Source organism: Triturus cristatus, chromosome 12 (assembly GCF_964204655.1).
Source record: "Triturus cristatus chromosome 12, aTriCri1.1, whole genome shotgun sequence".
Classification (NCBI taxonomy): Eukaryota; Metazoa; Chordata; class Amphibia; order Caudata; family Salamandridae; genus Triturus; species Triturus cristatus.
Window position 1 is genome coordinate 195,833,312 of NC_140595.1, and position 15,945 is coordinate 195,849,256.

Here is a 15,945-nt window from a genome sequence, read left to right on the forward strand (position 1 = left end):
CTGTTCTGTGCGTTATCAGTAATCTACACTAATCTTAGTGCCTACAGGTTTGTCATAGCACACTAAAGCAGCCCAACGGCACAATGAGCTGCCTCCTCCCTCCCACTGAACAGTGATCACCATGAATCAGCTGCCATTTAGATAAGCAGTGTGGCAGTTCTGAGTGGCAACACTTGAATATTGACATATTTTTTGCATCATGTCAGCAGCACAAAAGGTTTTAATTAACAACCCTTGAAAATATTGAAATGAGACTCAACAATGCATTGAATACTCCCAACTTATCTTTTCTCTTACAGGTTCTCAGCTTATCACCTTCTACTGAGTTGACTTTAAAGTCTCTTGGTGGAAGCTGTAAGGTTGAGGTTATCTTCGCTCCCAAATGCCGCATCCCACAGTTTGCTGAAGAGGTGATGCTGGAGTGTGCTGGTATGTCACGACCACTGTTTGTCCTCCGTGGTTGCAGCCAGGGCATTGAAGTCAGCCTTGACATGGAACATATCCCCTTTGGAGCGGTGGTGTTCCAGACTGTTGCCTCCAGGAGGGTCATCATGAATAACACGGGTGACATCGGGGCCAGGTAATAATGCATTATTGTGAAATTACCATTGTGAGCTTACATTATGGTTGGTACTGCCGGACATTCTATTCAACCCACTTGTATGGAGCTGCTGTTGAGCTGTTATCTAGTAAGGGTGTTGTCTTGCATAAGTGATTGTTCACATGATCATGTAAAATAATAATTTTATAATCACTTGCAACAGATCACAGCATAGTTGGCTTTAGAATAACAGGTAATGAGGCACCTACATCCTTTAGCATCCGCAGCTTACAATTGTCAAAAAAAGATTTAAAAAGTAATACTGTAGGAAAGTAGGATCTGCTTTCATGGTTCCCCCCACTTTATGCTTGATGTCAGTAGGTTTTTGACTAGTTTGAATGGGATCCTGCTAATCAGGACTCCAGTAACTGTACTTCCTCCCTAAATTTGACCATGGTAAGTATTTCTGCATGTCCACAACTGGAGACTGGTGTACCCTTGTAAGTCCTTAGTATATGGCATGGTACTGTGGGAGTTGATGCTTGCATCTTTCACAACATATATAAGTTTCCTTAAATCTGAGGTCACTACACTTAAAACTGATAAGTAATGCCTATGGCAGGCTCGTCATTCCTGAGGGCAGGGTACTTGGTTATAAGTGTGAGGGTGCCTCTGCATGATCAGGACACCCCTACAAACCCCGGAGTCGATTCTCCAGACTTTGTAAGTGCGGTCAGCAATTTTGATACATATAGTGGACATCAGTCATTACGAGATGTCTTAACTATATAGTGGCTGCACTGAACCGATCATGTTTGGTAACAAACATGTTAGGATCATACCCCAACCCTGATTCCAGAGTTGGAAGTATGATGCCATGTACCAAGGGGCTGACTTGGGGTACCCTCTGTACTCCCTGTTACAGCCTATCTGAAAGAAACACGTTAGTTAGATTCCTCACCTTAGAATATCCCTAGGCGTCAGGTTGGATCCGGAAAGATTTTTCATCAGCAATACCCTTGCGCATCGCTAGGCGTCGTCTGCGGCTCCGCGTCCGTCGCCGGCGTCGTGATCGCTGGGATGACATAGTCGGAGTACTTAGACGCCGCCCTCGCACGCTGACGTCAGTTCTTCTTTTTTCCGCGCCAGTAAGCGCCGATCCGGGAAGAGCATACCCTTTTAGTCACTTTTTGACTAAACTTTTTTTAACTCTTTTGGTTCCATTTCCAGTCGACCTCGACTCTGGTGCCGATAGGGATGCCTGGCTTAAAACCTTGTGACACCTGTCACCGACTGATGCCGGTCATAGATCAGTGACTACCTCGTGGCCATGAGGAGCCTGGCTCCGCCGTCGATGCCTGCCGGCGCGCCTTCGTGCCCCGCATGCTCGACTGGGAGGCCTAGCGAGCCGGCGGCTCTGGCCCCGGCGCCGTCGTCGACTCCGGTCCCGACGCCGCAGGTCTCCGCGGGATCCAGGCCTGGATCCCGGTGGACGCCGGTCGACCTTACGACCCTTCCGCCGGCGCCGACGCCTCCATTGCCGCCCCCGGCAACGCCTTCGGACGACGCCGTTCCCCGGTTTAGTCTTGGTCCGGGCCCAGCGTCGGATCGGCGCCGATTCCGACGCCAATGGGTGACAGGTTCATCTTCCGCCCGGCTCCGATCATTCCACCTGTATACCAGGAATGGGATGACGGCGACGACCGGGAGGGGTCTGAGGACCCTCTGGCACGGCAGTGCCAGTTATCTCAGGACTGGGCAGATGAACTGGGGGACGCCAGTGGTCTTGATACCTCCCCTGACACTGGCTTCATCTCTCCTCCGTCCGTGGCTTCAGAGGAAGGTGCTACGTTTTCTGTGGTGCTGCGCAAGGCGGCCGAAGCCCTCGGGCTGGAGCTGCCTGCTGTGGCCGTGAGGACTAATCTCCTCACTGAAGTGCTTCAACCGTCAGCAAGCTCCTCGGAGCCTCTGCTGCAGTTTAATGAAGCACTGACTGACGTTCTGAGGGGCACCTGGTCCAAGCCCTCCACAATTCCTCCTGTGGACCGGAACGTGGCCCAGCGCCACTGCCCTGCACTGGGTGACCCCAGTTTTCTGTCGTTGCATCCCACGCCAGAGAGCCTGGTTATCCAGGCCTCTATCTCCCAGACCTCCTTCCCGCCCGCTCCCCCGGATCAGGAATCCAAAAGGTTGAAACAGTTTGGGAAGAAACTGTTCTCCTCCCTTAGTTTGGGATTGCGTTCTGGCAACACAGCGTGCGTTTTGGACCGTTACTCCCACTCCCTGTGGGATACGGTGGAGGACGTGCTGCCCCAGTGTCCGGAGGAGGCCCGGACTCGGCTCGCCCAGGCTTTTGCCGAGGGGCGGGATGCGGCACGGCATGCAATCTGATGTGGACTGGACACAACGGACTCGCTAGGCAGGGCAATGGCGTCCACGGTGGCGATTCCTCGCCACGCCTGGCTGAGGTCCACGAGTTTCTCCGGGGATGTCCAGAGCACCCTCATGGACATGCCCTTGAAAGGCAGTCGCCTTTTTGGCGACAAAGCGGACAGTGCGCTGGAGCGCTTTAAGGACTCCAGGGCTACGGCTAAGTCCTTGGGCCTCTCGGCCCGCGCCCGCAAACTTCCTCTTTTCGTCCCTTTTGTGGCCAAGGAAGGGGCGCCCAGTCACGTCATTCTAGCCACAGGCCTCAGAACCAGTCTCAACACGGTCGCGGATGTGTATTCCGCCAAGGCGGAGCAGGGGGACAACGAGCCGGTCCATCCACATCTACACCGGCAGCATTCGCCTCAAAGCCCTCCTAGTCTGTGCTTTCAAGCCCATTCAACGCCAGTGGGAGGCAGAGTTCGCCATCACCTGCTCCACTGGTGTACCATCACATCGGACAGGTGGGTGCTGCAAATCGTCCGAAGGGGCTACTACCTCCCCTTTGAGGCGACCCCTCCAGCCATGCCACCGCAGTACCACTGTATGTCTGGGGATCACTTCTGCAGGAGAACGTTAAGGCCCTCTTGACCAAGGGGGCCATTGAGCACGTTCCTGGCCCAGAAGTAGGTCGGAGTTGTTACTCCCACTACTTTCTGGTTCCCAAGAAGGGCAAAGGGGGCCTACGCCCTATCTTGGACCTCAGGAGCGTCAACACCTTCCTCCGGAAGGAGAAGTTCAAGATGCTCACCTTAGCTCAGTTTCTGGCTGCCCTAGAGCCTGGAGACTGGATGGTAGTGTTGGACTTGCAGGACGCTTATTTCCCCATCCCCGTCCTGCCGGCCCACCGGCGTTACCTGCGGTTCACGGTAGGCCACGAGCACTTTCAGTTTACCGTGCTCCCCTTCGGCCTCACCAGTACCCCTCGGGTGTTCACGAAAGTGATGGCGGTGGTCGCAGCTCACCTGCGTAGATTAGGGGTTCCAGGCTTCCCCTATCTCGACGACTGGTTGTTGAAGGCGGGCTCGCCCCAGGCAGTCGTCTCCCACCTCCAGACTACGGCCGACCTCTTGTATTTGCTGGGGTTCTCCATCAATGTGCCGAAGTCGCATCTGAGTCCCTCCCAGAAGCTCCTCTTCATCGGAGCGGTTCTAGACTCGGCGCAGTTCCGGGTCTATCCTCCGGAACAGCGGGTCCAGGATATTCAGGCTCTCATTCTAATCTTTCGGCCTCTATCCCGGGTTTCGGTCAGGTTGGTGCTGCGGCTTCTGGGTATGATGGCCTGCTGCATCCTGTTGGTGCATCACGCCAGATGGCGGATGCGGGCTCTGCAGTGGGACCTGAAGTTTCGGTGGGCCCAGCATCGGGGCAACCTGTCCGACCATGTCTTGATCTTGCAGGGCACTGCCAGACAGTTGCAGTGGTGGCTCACGGACCGCGATTGGGTCAGTGGCAGATCCCTCTCCCTACCCCAACCGGAGCACGTAGTAGTGACGGATGCGTCCCTCCTGGGATGGGGGGGGCCACATGGGAGAGGCGGAGATCAGAGGCCTCTGGTCTCCGGTGGAGTCCCGGCTCCATATCAACCTTCTGGAGCTGCGGGCGATCCGACTTGCACTGAAGGCATTACTTCCCTCTGTCCGGGGAAGTGTAGTGCAGGTGTTCATGGACAACACCACCGCCATGTGGTATTGCAACAAACAGGGCGGGGTGGGGTCGTGGACCCTTTGTTAGGAGGCTCTGCGCCTCTGGACCTGGCTGGAACATCAGGGCATCACCCTGGTGGTTCAACATCTGGCGGGCTCTCTGAACGCCAGAGCAGACGAACTCAGCCGCCGGTGCATGATGGATCACGAATGGCGTCTGAACTCGGACGTGGCGCAAGGTCTCTTTCTGCAGTGGGGAGAGCTATTTGCCACCGAAGAGAACGCGCAATGTCAGCAGTTCTGCGCGGTGGAATTTCCAAGGCGGCACTCGCTCGGAGACGCTTTTCGTTGCGAGTGGAGTTGCGGTCTGTTGTACGCCTTTCCGCCTATACCACTTCTGCCCAGAGTGCTGAAGAAGATCAGGCGTGACCGGGCCCAAGTTATCCTTGTGGCTCCGGATTGGGCACGAAGATACTGGTATCCCGAGCTACTCAGTCTATCGATCGATCCCCCCATCCGACTGCCTCTTCAGGAGGACCGTCTGTCGCAGCAGCAGGGGACGGTCCTCCACCCGAACCTGTCCAGCCTCCACCTCCATGCGTGGAGATTGAGCGGCGGCAGTTGATGCCATTTGACTTGCCTTCTGAAGTCTGTAATGTTATTCTGGCAGTCAGGCGTCCCTCCACAAAATCGGTATACGCCTGCAGGTGGAACAAATTTGTGGCATGGTGCACAGCAAAGGCTGTGGATCCCCTCTCTGCCCCTCTTTCTGAGGTTCTACTCTTTCTTCTTTCTTTGGCCCAGCAGGGCTTTGCTCTGGGCACCCTCAAAGGATACCTATCAGCTATTTCTGCTTTCCTACGGCTTCCTGATCAGCTTTCTCTTTTTAAATCCCCTGTTGTTTCTCGATTCTTTAAGGGCATTACCCACATGTTCCCTCCTGTCCCTTTCGTAATGCCTCAGTGGGATTTGAATCTAGTATTGACCTATCTGATGTGTGCTCCCTTTGAGCCACTTCATAATTGTCCCCTTCATCTGCTGACGCTTAAGACTGCTTTCCTGGTTGCCATCACCTCTGCTAGAAGGGTGAGTGAGCTCCAGGCCTTCTCTTCCAAGCCTCCTTTCCTTTCTGTCCATCCGGACAAAGTTGTTCTAAGGACTTGTCCTTCCTTTCTCCCTAAGGTGGTAACTGCCTTTCACATCGGCCAGTCTGTTACACCGCTCTCCTTCTTTCCGCCTCCGTATCCCTCAAAAGAGGAAGAGAGGCTCCACCGTCTGGACCCAAAACGGGCGCTGCGCTTCTATCTGGACCGCACCAAACAGTTCCGGGTGGGCGACCAACTCTTTGTTGGCTACGTGAGCGCTAAGAAGGGGAGGGCGGTACACAAGCGAACCATCTCTCGATGGGTCGTTTTGTGTATCAAGGCCTGTTATTCCTTAGCTAAAAACGAACCTCCAGTAGGGCTGAGGGCCCATTCCACTCAGGCCACAGCGGCGACCATTGCCCTGGGCCGGGGAGTCCCCTTGCAGGACATTTGTCAGGCAGCAACGTGGGCCTCGTTGCACACGTTTGCCAAACACTATTGCCTGGACAGCCAAGTCCGGAGAGACGGCTTCTTTTGCCGTTCTGTTCTCCAGGACTTTCTGGTGTGGTCTTGGTTCGCGGACCCTCCACCGGGGTTGGTATTGCTGGGTATCTATTCTAAGGTGAGGAATCTAACTAACGTGTTTCTTTCAGATGAACAAGTTACTTACCTTCGGTAATGATATATCTGTAAGAAACATTAGTTAGTTAGATTCCTCACCACCCCACCCATCCTCCCCGCTCTACGAACCGATATCTAGGGTTGAGGTCATCCCTTTCAGGGCCCTAGAATTTTTGGCACCAGTGTCGGTCTCTTGCATGGCTCTGCGTTCCTGGCGCGGAAAGCTATGTACAACAACTGACGTCAGCACGCGAGGGCGGCGTCTAAGTACTCCGACGACGTCATCCCAGCAATCACGACGATGGATGCGGAGCTGTAGACGACGCCTAGCGACGCGCAAGGGTATTGCTGACGAAAAATCTTTCCGGATCCAGCCTGACGCCTGGGAATATTCTAAGGTGAGTAATCTAACTAACTAATGTGTCTTACAGATATATCGTTACCGAAGGTAAGTAACTTGTTCTTCAGGTCTGACAGCAAGCTAGTGCTGCTGCCGACCACAGACACAATTCTGCCCTCCTGCTGCTGAGCCAAGCTCAAACAGGGGAAGGTAGAGCAATAGGTTTCCTGTCACGGGAAAGTGTGACCACCTCCTAGATAGGACTCCGTGTATTGGGCTGGGGTAGGGGTGCCAGCCAGCACCAAAAGACAGCTTTGAAGGGCACATTTGGTACCCTCCTTGCATACTCAAGTTTGAGCCAGTTCTGGGGAGCCCTTGGCTCCTGCTCTGGCTCAAAACTGGACAAAGGACATGGGAGTATCCTCCCCTCTGTCCAGCCCCACCTCTGGGAGGGACCCTCAAGTTGTTCCAACCCTTCCCTTAGGAGGGGGGCGTGGCTTGGCTGCGAGGCGGAATGGCTGCCTGAAACCGCAGCTCCGCCGATCGAGCAAATTAATCCGGCGATTATCTGACCAAATTGTGCCTGGTCTCGGTCCTCTCGCCCCCGCTTGAACACCTGGTGTGGGGGCCCGGCCGGAGGGGATCCCTGCCGCGGCGAGTGCGGCTGCAGTGACTATCGGCCTGCCGAGCGAGCACCGGAGGCGGGGCCTGCGACCCTCCTGGAAGCCGGGGACTGGCGTGGGACTGATGCCCAGAGCGGCGCGGTGCTGCTCGAAGGTGTGCGGCTGATCTCCCCGGGCCTGATCGCGCGCTGCCTCACTGACTTTTCCCCCTCGGGGGACGCTGGGATCCGGTGGCGGTGCGCCCTGGGCTGAGGTTCGCTGCTGGCGGAGCTGAAATTCAGCGCCAGGAGGGCGCTCTGTGTCCCCGCGCTTGGAGGAGCCTGGAGGCCATTACGGAGGTCGTGGCGCGTGGGCCTGAGCTGTCGACCGGAGAGAGGCCCTGTGGGACACCGTGAGCTAGGCGCAAATTGCCAATCCACCCGGCGAGGTAACCCGTGCTGTGCTCGTGGGGCGCTTCTGCTCTCCTTTGAGCGCTGGGTTCGGCGCTGTACCTTGGGACCGGGGACGGAGGACGACCATCGCGCCAGGACCAGCGAAGATACGGCTGCCTACGAGGGAGCTCCCGGTGACTGCGGTCTGCCTGCAGCTGCGGATGGGGGAGAAGTGCCTGCTGCCTGGACCCTGAGACTAAGCGTTAGTGGGCCGCAACCCCTCGAGGTCCGGTGCATGTGCCTGTTGTGACGGGCGGCGTTTGCGCCTTGGAGGCACTGAGTGCGACGCCATTTTGCCGGGCCGGAGCGCTGCTGACGCCGTGCGGTGCTGCTGCGAAGCCCTGACCTGGGATCTTAACAGTGCAGTGGTCGCGCTGAGGGCGGCCTGCGGCTGGTGAACTGTGCCGCAGCTGGACCGGCGAAGCGTACTGATCCGTGGAAGGGCATACTCTACCGCGCGGGCCTGCGGCTGCTGGCGACAACCAGTCGGGTTGCGGTTTGGGGACAGCGGCGGCTCCGTTCCATAGTCAGCGCTGCGAGACAGCAATGGGCAAACCTGATACCCGCCAACCGCGCCTGACATTCGACAAATCTAAGCAAAAAACGCCGGATCCGGACGCTCGAGACTCCGACGCTGCGAAGGATGCCCAGGGCGGCTCTCAAGACGTGGACATTAAATCAATGTTTCAAGACCTAAAGACGAGCCTGCAGGGAATAGATGGCAAGATGGACGCGCTAGCGGCGCGCATGGATGGTATTACGACGCGAATGGACAAGCAGGAGGGCAGAGTGGAAGGGCTGGAAACCCGTGTCGCGGAGACGGAGGAGAACCAGTCGGCGCTGGCCACGCAAATGAAGGGTATGGAAAAAGTCCTGGCACTCATACAGCAAAAGAACGAGGATTTGGAGGCTCGCTCAAGGCGCAACAACATCCGCGTCACGGGGGTGGCAGAATCGACGGACATCACCAACATGGAGCAATATGTCGAGCAGATGCTGAAAGACTTGTTCGGGTCGGGCCTCTCGCCGATGTTCCTAGTTGAAAGGGCACATAGGACACTGGGACCTAGGCCTAAGCCGGGAGCACCGTCCAGACCCATTATCGCGCGCATCTTGAATTACAGGGACCGGGACACGATATTGCGCATGGCACGCGACATGAAGGACGTACAATACAAGGGCAACCACATCGCGCTGTACCCGGACTTCACTCTACAGGTTCAGACGGCCCGCAGGGAATTCATGCCGGCGAAGAAAATCTTTCAACAAACGGGCACGAAATACTCATTGATCTACCCTGCCAAGCTCCGGGTGCATGGCCCGGGGAAACCTTCTTTCTTCGTGGATGCGAAGGCAGCCCTGCAGTACACGAAGCAATTGGCCAGAGACCAGAAGAACCACCCGCCTGCGGAGGGACCAGATCTCCAGGACAGGCTAAGTGATGTGGAATGATTGTATCCGATGGGGTTTTCTGATGTTTCACTGTGACCTGCCTGTATGGGCTAGACTGGAGACTGGTGTCTGCTGGGGACATTGGGAAGTTCCTCCAGATGGCTGGGCTGCTATTAATATGACCTCTTGATCTTGGGGGTGGGGGTCCTCGAGCTGGCACAACCAACTGGCGCTCGATCGCCCTATCAAAAGTACGGGGTTAGTAGGTGGCCAACCTGCGCGCCTCAGGGGATGATTCCCATATACGGGCTACTATCGATGGCCTTAGTGACTGACTGTGGGGTGGGGTGGGTAATTGGGGGGGATGTTGCACAACCTGATTGGGGGGTTGGCGCGGGTGGGGTTTCTGGTTTTGGGAGTTGGGAGGATGTTATGGTTAGTTGTGGGGTTTGTAGCGACGACCGAGAAGAAGCACATCGCTGTGATTTATCGTTTACTATAAAGTACACACTGCAATGTTTTCCATCAATGTGCACGGGGTGCTGCGTTCACTCCTGTGCCTGGCTGCTAGCCGTGCGGCAGGTGTTTGACCCTTGTGTTTGCGGGTGGGGCGAGGGTGGCGAGCCGAGCGGACATGGCCTGCTGCTAGCTTATGGTTTTTTGAGGTACCTGTCGCCGTGCAGAGAGTGAGGTGCCTAACTTGGAATGTGCGTGGTATGAATGACGGCCGCAAGGCCAGGCTGGTGCAGGCCTACCTACTTAGGAAAGACATAGACATCTGCCTCCTGCAGGAAACCCATCTAACTGCTACTGCGACACAGCTGCTCCGGCGACACCGATGGGCAGAGCTAGTACATGCGGCATACTCCAATTACTCCAGAGGTGTGGCGATCTTAATCAGGAGAGGGCTTCCATGGACCACACATGAGACGATTAGGGATGCGGATGGCAGATATATCATACTGGTGGGGGCGCTGCATGGCATGAGAGTGGTGCTGGTGAATGTCTATGGCCCCAATGACGACAATCCCGACTTTTATGGAGAGTTATGGCATAAGGTACAGACCCGGGGGCCGGCGGCAGTGCTGTGGGGGGGTGACTACAACGTGGTGCTCTCTGACACGATGGATAGGCAGGGCGCGGCCAGGGACCATCATCCTAGAGCGGCGGAGACGCTCGGAGATATTATACAAGATGCGGGGCTGGTGGATTCCTGGAGGGTACTGCACCCCGGGGATCGCGCGGGTACGTGCATAACTGCGCATAGGGCTGCTTGGTCCAGGCTGGACTACTGGCTGTTATCCAGGGATCTGCACACCTCGGTACTGGAGGTGGAGCACCTGCCGAGGTCACTCTCTGATCATGCTCCGGTGTTAATGTCACTGGCTACCCCCTCCAAATATGCTACGCCCTTTAGCTGGCGGTTCCCCTCCCGGGCACTGCGCGACCAGGTATTCCAGCAAGGTCTCCGCGAAAAGCTCGAGGAGTACTTTGAGCTTAATGAGGGATCTGTGGAGTCCCCGGGTATACTGTGGGAGGCCTGCAAAGTGGTCGCCAGAGGGTACTGCATGTCCCTGAAGTCGGGAGTTCTGAGAACCATACGGCGCACGCTTCGCTCCTTGGAGGCGGAACTTGCGCGGCTTGAGTCCACGTTGCTTGCGGCGCCTTCTGATGGCGTGCGGGCTACATTTCGATCGACACTGACTAGATATCAGGAGGAAGCTGACCGTGAGGTCGCGTATTTATCTAAGGACTGTCAGGCCAGACGGTATGGAGAGGGGGACCGCGCGGGCCGCACGCTGGCGAACTTGTTGCGGGCACCGCGTGGGGCGGATCATATCCTGGAATTACAGAGGGACGACGGTGGGGTGGTGCGGGAGCCGCCGGATATACTCGCCACTATGACAGACTTTTATAGAGAATTATATACTTCCAGGGTGGATCCGGACGACACTGTTCTCCGAGAGTACTTAGATACTATAGCGTTGGCGTGGTTCAATGATAGAGCCAGACAGTACATGGACCTCCCGTTTGCGCCGGACAACATAAGGGCAGTGATCGCTAGTTTACCCCCATGCAAGGCACCAGGCCCTGATGGGCTGACGGCGGCCTTCTACAAGGAATATGCTGACATCCTGGTTCCGCGCTTGCACAAAGTGTTCGAGGAGGCGGTGGAAACGGGTATCCTTCCCCAGTCAATGCGTGAAGCATTGATCATCACGCTGCTGAAACCAGGAAAGGACCCCACTAGCCCGGACTCCTACCGCCCACTTTCACTGATAAACCTTGACGCTAAAATATATGCGAAATTGCTCTCTGACCGCCTAAAATTCATGCTGCCACAGATAGCGCTGTCTGATCAGTCGGGCTTTGTCATGGGGAGATCCACCTCCCAGAACCTGAGGGTGCTTTTTGGGCTCCTACACTACCTGGACCCCAGGGTGCAGGCGACGGCGGCGTTGCTGGACGCGACCAAAGCGTTTGACTCCCTGGAGTGGAAATTTTTGCGGACACTGTTTACCCGAATGGGCTTTAGCCTGCCCTTTGCTAGGCGTATCGGCGTACTTTATAATGGCCCGACGGCAAGAGTGCGGGTGAATGGTCAAACGTCTGCGCCCATACGCATAACCAGAGGGACTCGACAGGGCTGCCCGCTTTCGCCGTTACTCTTTGCTATCGCCACGGAGCCCCTGGCGGCTCGGTTGAGGCAACACCACACCCAGCGCAGCATAGGCTTCACGTCACGTGGCCTATTGATATCGATGTATGCTGATGATCTTACCATATATATGATGAACCCGTCAGAGAACTTTGATCCGTTGATGAGAGAGGTGATACGCTATAGTGGCCTAACCGGCATAGATATCAACTGGTCGAAGTCAGTGATGTTGCCGCTGACGGACGGCACGTCTGCATGTCACACGGAATTCCCGATTGAATGGGCCACTGACGAGGTCAAGTACCTAGGCATTCGGATCAGTCGCTCAATTCAGGAAGTGTGGCTGTCTAACTTCGGGGTGGCCATGGAGTGGCTGGAGACTAAGGTGAAGAGATGGAAGGCGCTGCCGCTTTCCATGTTGGGCCGCATCGCTATCGCGAAAATGGTCGTTGTGCCCAAGTTCCTTTATCTATTTGTAAACATCCCTTTACCGCTAACAAAGGCATTCTTCCGTCGCCTCCGCTCAGCCATGATCGAACTGGTCTGGGCGGGCAGGCAGCCTCGAGTGGCTTGGAACCTCCTTACTCTTCCCTTCCGTCAAGGGGGCCTGGCAGCCCCGGACTTTGAGCTGTATGCGTACAGCGCGCAGGCACAATACCTGCACTATTGGCATCACCCGATTCCTTACCAGCCACACGTGGCGATAGAGATGGACGTGGCGGCGCCCTGTCCGCTACGGACAGCGGTGTACCAGAAATATAAACGACCTAGGGAAGACATTGACACCGTGGAAATGGTGCGATGGGCCTGGGCGGGCATTGCCGGACGCGCGGGCATCTCCGATCTCTACGCCCCGAGCATGCCTCTGGAGGGAAATCCCCTGTTGGGTCCGCTGACGGACGTGGCGGTGGCGCGCCGGGCCAGTGCGTGTGGGCTGACGGTGGCAGGTGACCTGTATCCGGACGATACTTTCATTACACTGCATGACATGGCCGCGGCCTCTGAACCGACGGCATCGGAGCTGCTGCTCTACTATCAATTACGGTCGGCCTGTAAACAGAGGTACCCTACGTTCCCGGAGGCCCCGCCGTCGCTGGCGGCCTTAGAGGACGTGCTGTCCAACGCCTCCTCGCGGAAATTAATAACACGCATATACAGGTCAACACAACGCGCGACGCCTGTTGCGCATGTGGACTCCAGGACACTGTGGGAGGGGGAAACGGGCGTGCGCATCACGGAACAACAGTGGGAGTTCTGCTGCGCCCAGCTTGAGCAATTGTCGCCTAATTATAGGCTGCGGCTGGTACATTTCAACTACTTACACAGGACGTACCGTACACCTATACAACTTTTTAAGATGGGCCTGCAGGCTGATACGAAGTGTTGGAGATGTGGCGCGGGGGACGCTACGTTCTTCCATCTTGTATGGACATGTGGACCCATTGACGGGTTCTGGGATGCCATTTTCAAAGCTGTCGGTGAAATTGTGGGTATGCTCATTGTTCCGGACCCACTGGTGGCCCTCCTGGGCTTTGTTAAGAATATACCCCCGGCGTCGCGTCGTCTTGTGGCCCTTCTCTTACTGCTCGCCAAGCGTCAACTGGCAGTACACTGGAAGAAGCAGGCCCCGCCGGCCGTTGCGGGATGGGTGAGATCCGCGATATACTGCAAGGACCAACTCGCTGCCTATTGGGATCAGTTGCCGCAGCGCTCACGACCGGTGGATATATGGCAGCCGTTAGTGGACTGGCTGGCGAGGAGGGATGCGACTGGCGAGGACTGAGGCCATGAGCGATTGGACTGGTGGTTTGATATGGGCGCGCTTTGGGTCTGCATGTGGAGGCTAACTGGCGATGGGGATGCGCTACCCTGACCGCTGCTGCTCTGGTGGCTGGGCTGCGATATGACTGGATGGGCTGCCTGGTGTTTCCGCGGCTGCGGCACCGCGTGGGTAACGTGTTGGAGACTGCAGGAGTACTGATGATTAGCGTGTGCTACTGTTCCTCGACTGTCGCTTTCTGGTTGTTTGTTGCTATAAATCGTGTATATTCTTATTTTGGATATTTTGCTCAGATGTACGAGGTGGATAAGCTTTGGCGGTGCGCCGCCACGTCACTATGCTGCCTGCCTCCGGGTTGTTGGCTAAATAGCGGTGTACATTTTGAAGTGACAATAAAGGTTTTTAAAAACAAAAAAAAACAAAAAAAAAAAAACCCTTCCCTTAGGATACTTAAGGACTTAACTGTGGTTGGGTCCTCAGATTTGTCGTGGGACAAGACTCAAGACTGAAACCACGTCATTCTTCGACTGTCTGGACACTTCGCCTGGAACCAAGACTACATCAAGGAAGACTCCTGCTGCTCCTGGTCTTGCTGTTCTGCACGTCTTCTTTGTTGTCTGTGTCTGTGCTTCTTTCAGGATCTTCAACATACCCCAAAGTAATCCCCCTAGAGGGAAGGATTCACTCCCCTGCATCTGCAGGAACCTCAACTAAGCTGTCCGGTCTGCTGCTCCTGAGGTCCCATGGATTTCAAAAGGCTCAGCAACACAGGTAGTGGTTCTGCAACTCCCTCGCAGCGTAACCTGTCTTCTCTGCAACTTTGAGGTCAGTATCCCTCGTCGGAACCCCTGACACCACATCAACTTGCCTTTGCCAAGGCTTGTTGATTCTGCTCTCCAGAGATCTTCGGGCTACAAGAAGCTCCAGCATCTATTCCTGCCAAGTACATCACCCTCACCGCATCCTCTTAACTGTGGGTCTTCCTTCTTGGTGAGCTCCTAGAGGTCCTCTTGCGAATTCTGTTGCTTCGGCCTGTGGGTCCTCTTGGGGGCCTTCTTCTGCTTCAGTGGGCTCCCCTGCTTGCTCAGGGCCTGTTATGACTTTCCTGCTTGTGGTGAGTCGCTTGGACCTTGCTGGTCCCAATGTTACTCCGTCTTTGCTTTGCGCCAGTTGCAGCTGCCAAGTCTTGTTGGTGCTCCCGCCGGACACTGACACCCTGGTTCTCGACTTCCCACATCGGACAGCTTGTGCATGGCTCCTGGTCTTCCTCGGCATTACCTGGTCCACACAGCTGCAACAACAAGGACACATCAACACTTTTGAACCATGCGACTTTGATGGGCATTACTCTTCCGTGCCTTCTGGTCACCTCTGAGTAGCATAGACTGCCCCTTCTGCTTACAGGTTCTCTTCTTCCAGAATCCATCCTTGGATTGCAACGGACTCTTGCACAAACTTCTCCAACGGCATATTTGCTGAAGTCCTCCATTATGGTCTTCATCGGTTTCTGACGTTACTTCGCACCAATGCACCCGGCTACCCTTGGTGTAGGTATCCTTGTTCCTGGGGTATCCACGGGTTGGGTGACTCTGCACCTTCTGTCTTCTACTGGGTTTCTTTAGGGTCCACTGGGAAGGGTCCCTCTTAAAAACTGCAACCACGACTTCCCCGTTGACTTCTATTGGACACGCGGCTATGTTTCCACTCTGCACACAGCCTCCGTGGGGTTTCTCTGAGTGTCCTTGTCCATGTACTGATTTCGATCGCAGTTCGCATTCCACTTTTCTTAATATATGGTTTGGTCTCCCCCTGGAGACCACTGTATTTTGTGCTACTTACCTTATTGCAACTGAAGTACTATTGTGAATATGTGTTGATATCTCTGGATAGGAGATATACCAATGTGTTAGTGAGTGCTGTGTAATAAATAGACATATATTTGTATATATACACTGTGTGGTTCTTTTTCGTTTAAACAACACTACATTATGAGACCTGGGAAAACAAGCTGCTTAACACTCATTCAAGATAAGCCTTAAGACTGCTCTCCACAGCTACCACTTTGAGAGCTTTCAAAGTTTATCAAAGCCCACTAAAATTACCATAAGGGTTGCCTGGTGTATCACATAAATATGTGTGCTTCCTATACTAAGCCAACCTCCTACAAATACATTTTAAAAAGCTAAAAATTATATCATTTATGTCCACAATAAATGTAGACAAATAGAAAGAGTTACAGTGCTACAGTGATTTTGAGGACCCGATGTACTTCTTCGAATGCTACTAAAATCCTCCAGTCTGTGGATATTGAGAAGTGCTGTTTGACAAATTATTCACCAAGTGCAACTGGATCAAAACTGAAACTAAAATCAGTTGAATGCTGCTGGTCTTTTTCATTGT

The 15,945-nt window shown here is 54.9% G+C and overlaps 1 protein-coding gene across 1 annotated transcript in view; it reads left to right on the forward strand.

Annotated features, from left to right (window-relative positions):
- The window catches only part of HYDIN (HYDIN axonemal central pair apparatus protein), a 2,467,744-nt gene that overhangs the window by 2,348,930 nt on the left and 102,869 nt on the right, over positions 1 to 15,945 (forward strand). The window contains exon 79 of the mRNA XM_085640020.1: positions 300 to 580. Coding sequence (XP_085496146.1) covers positions 300 to 580 — 281 coding nt within the window. The remainder of the gene's footprint in view (positions 1 to 299; positions 581 to 15,945) is intronic.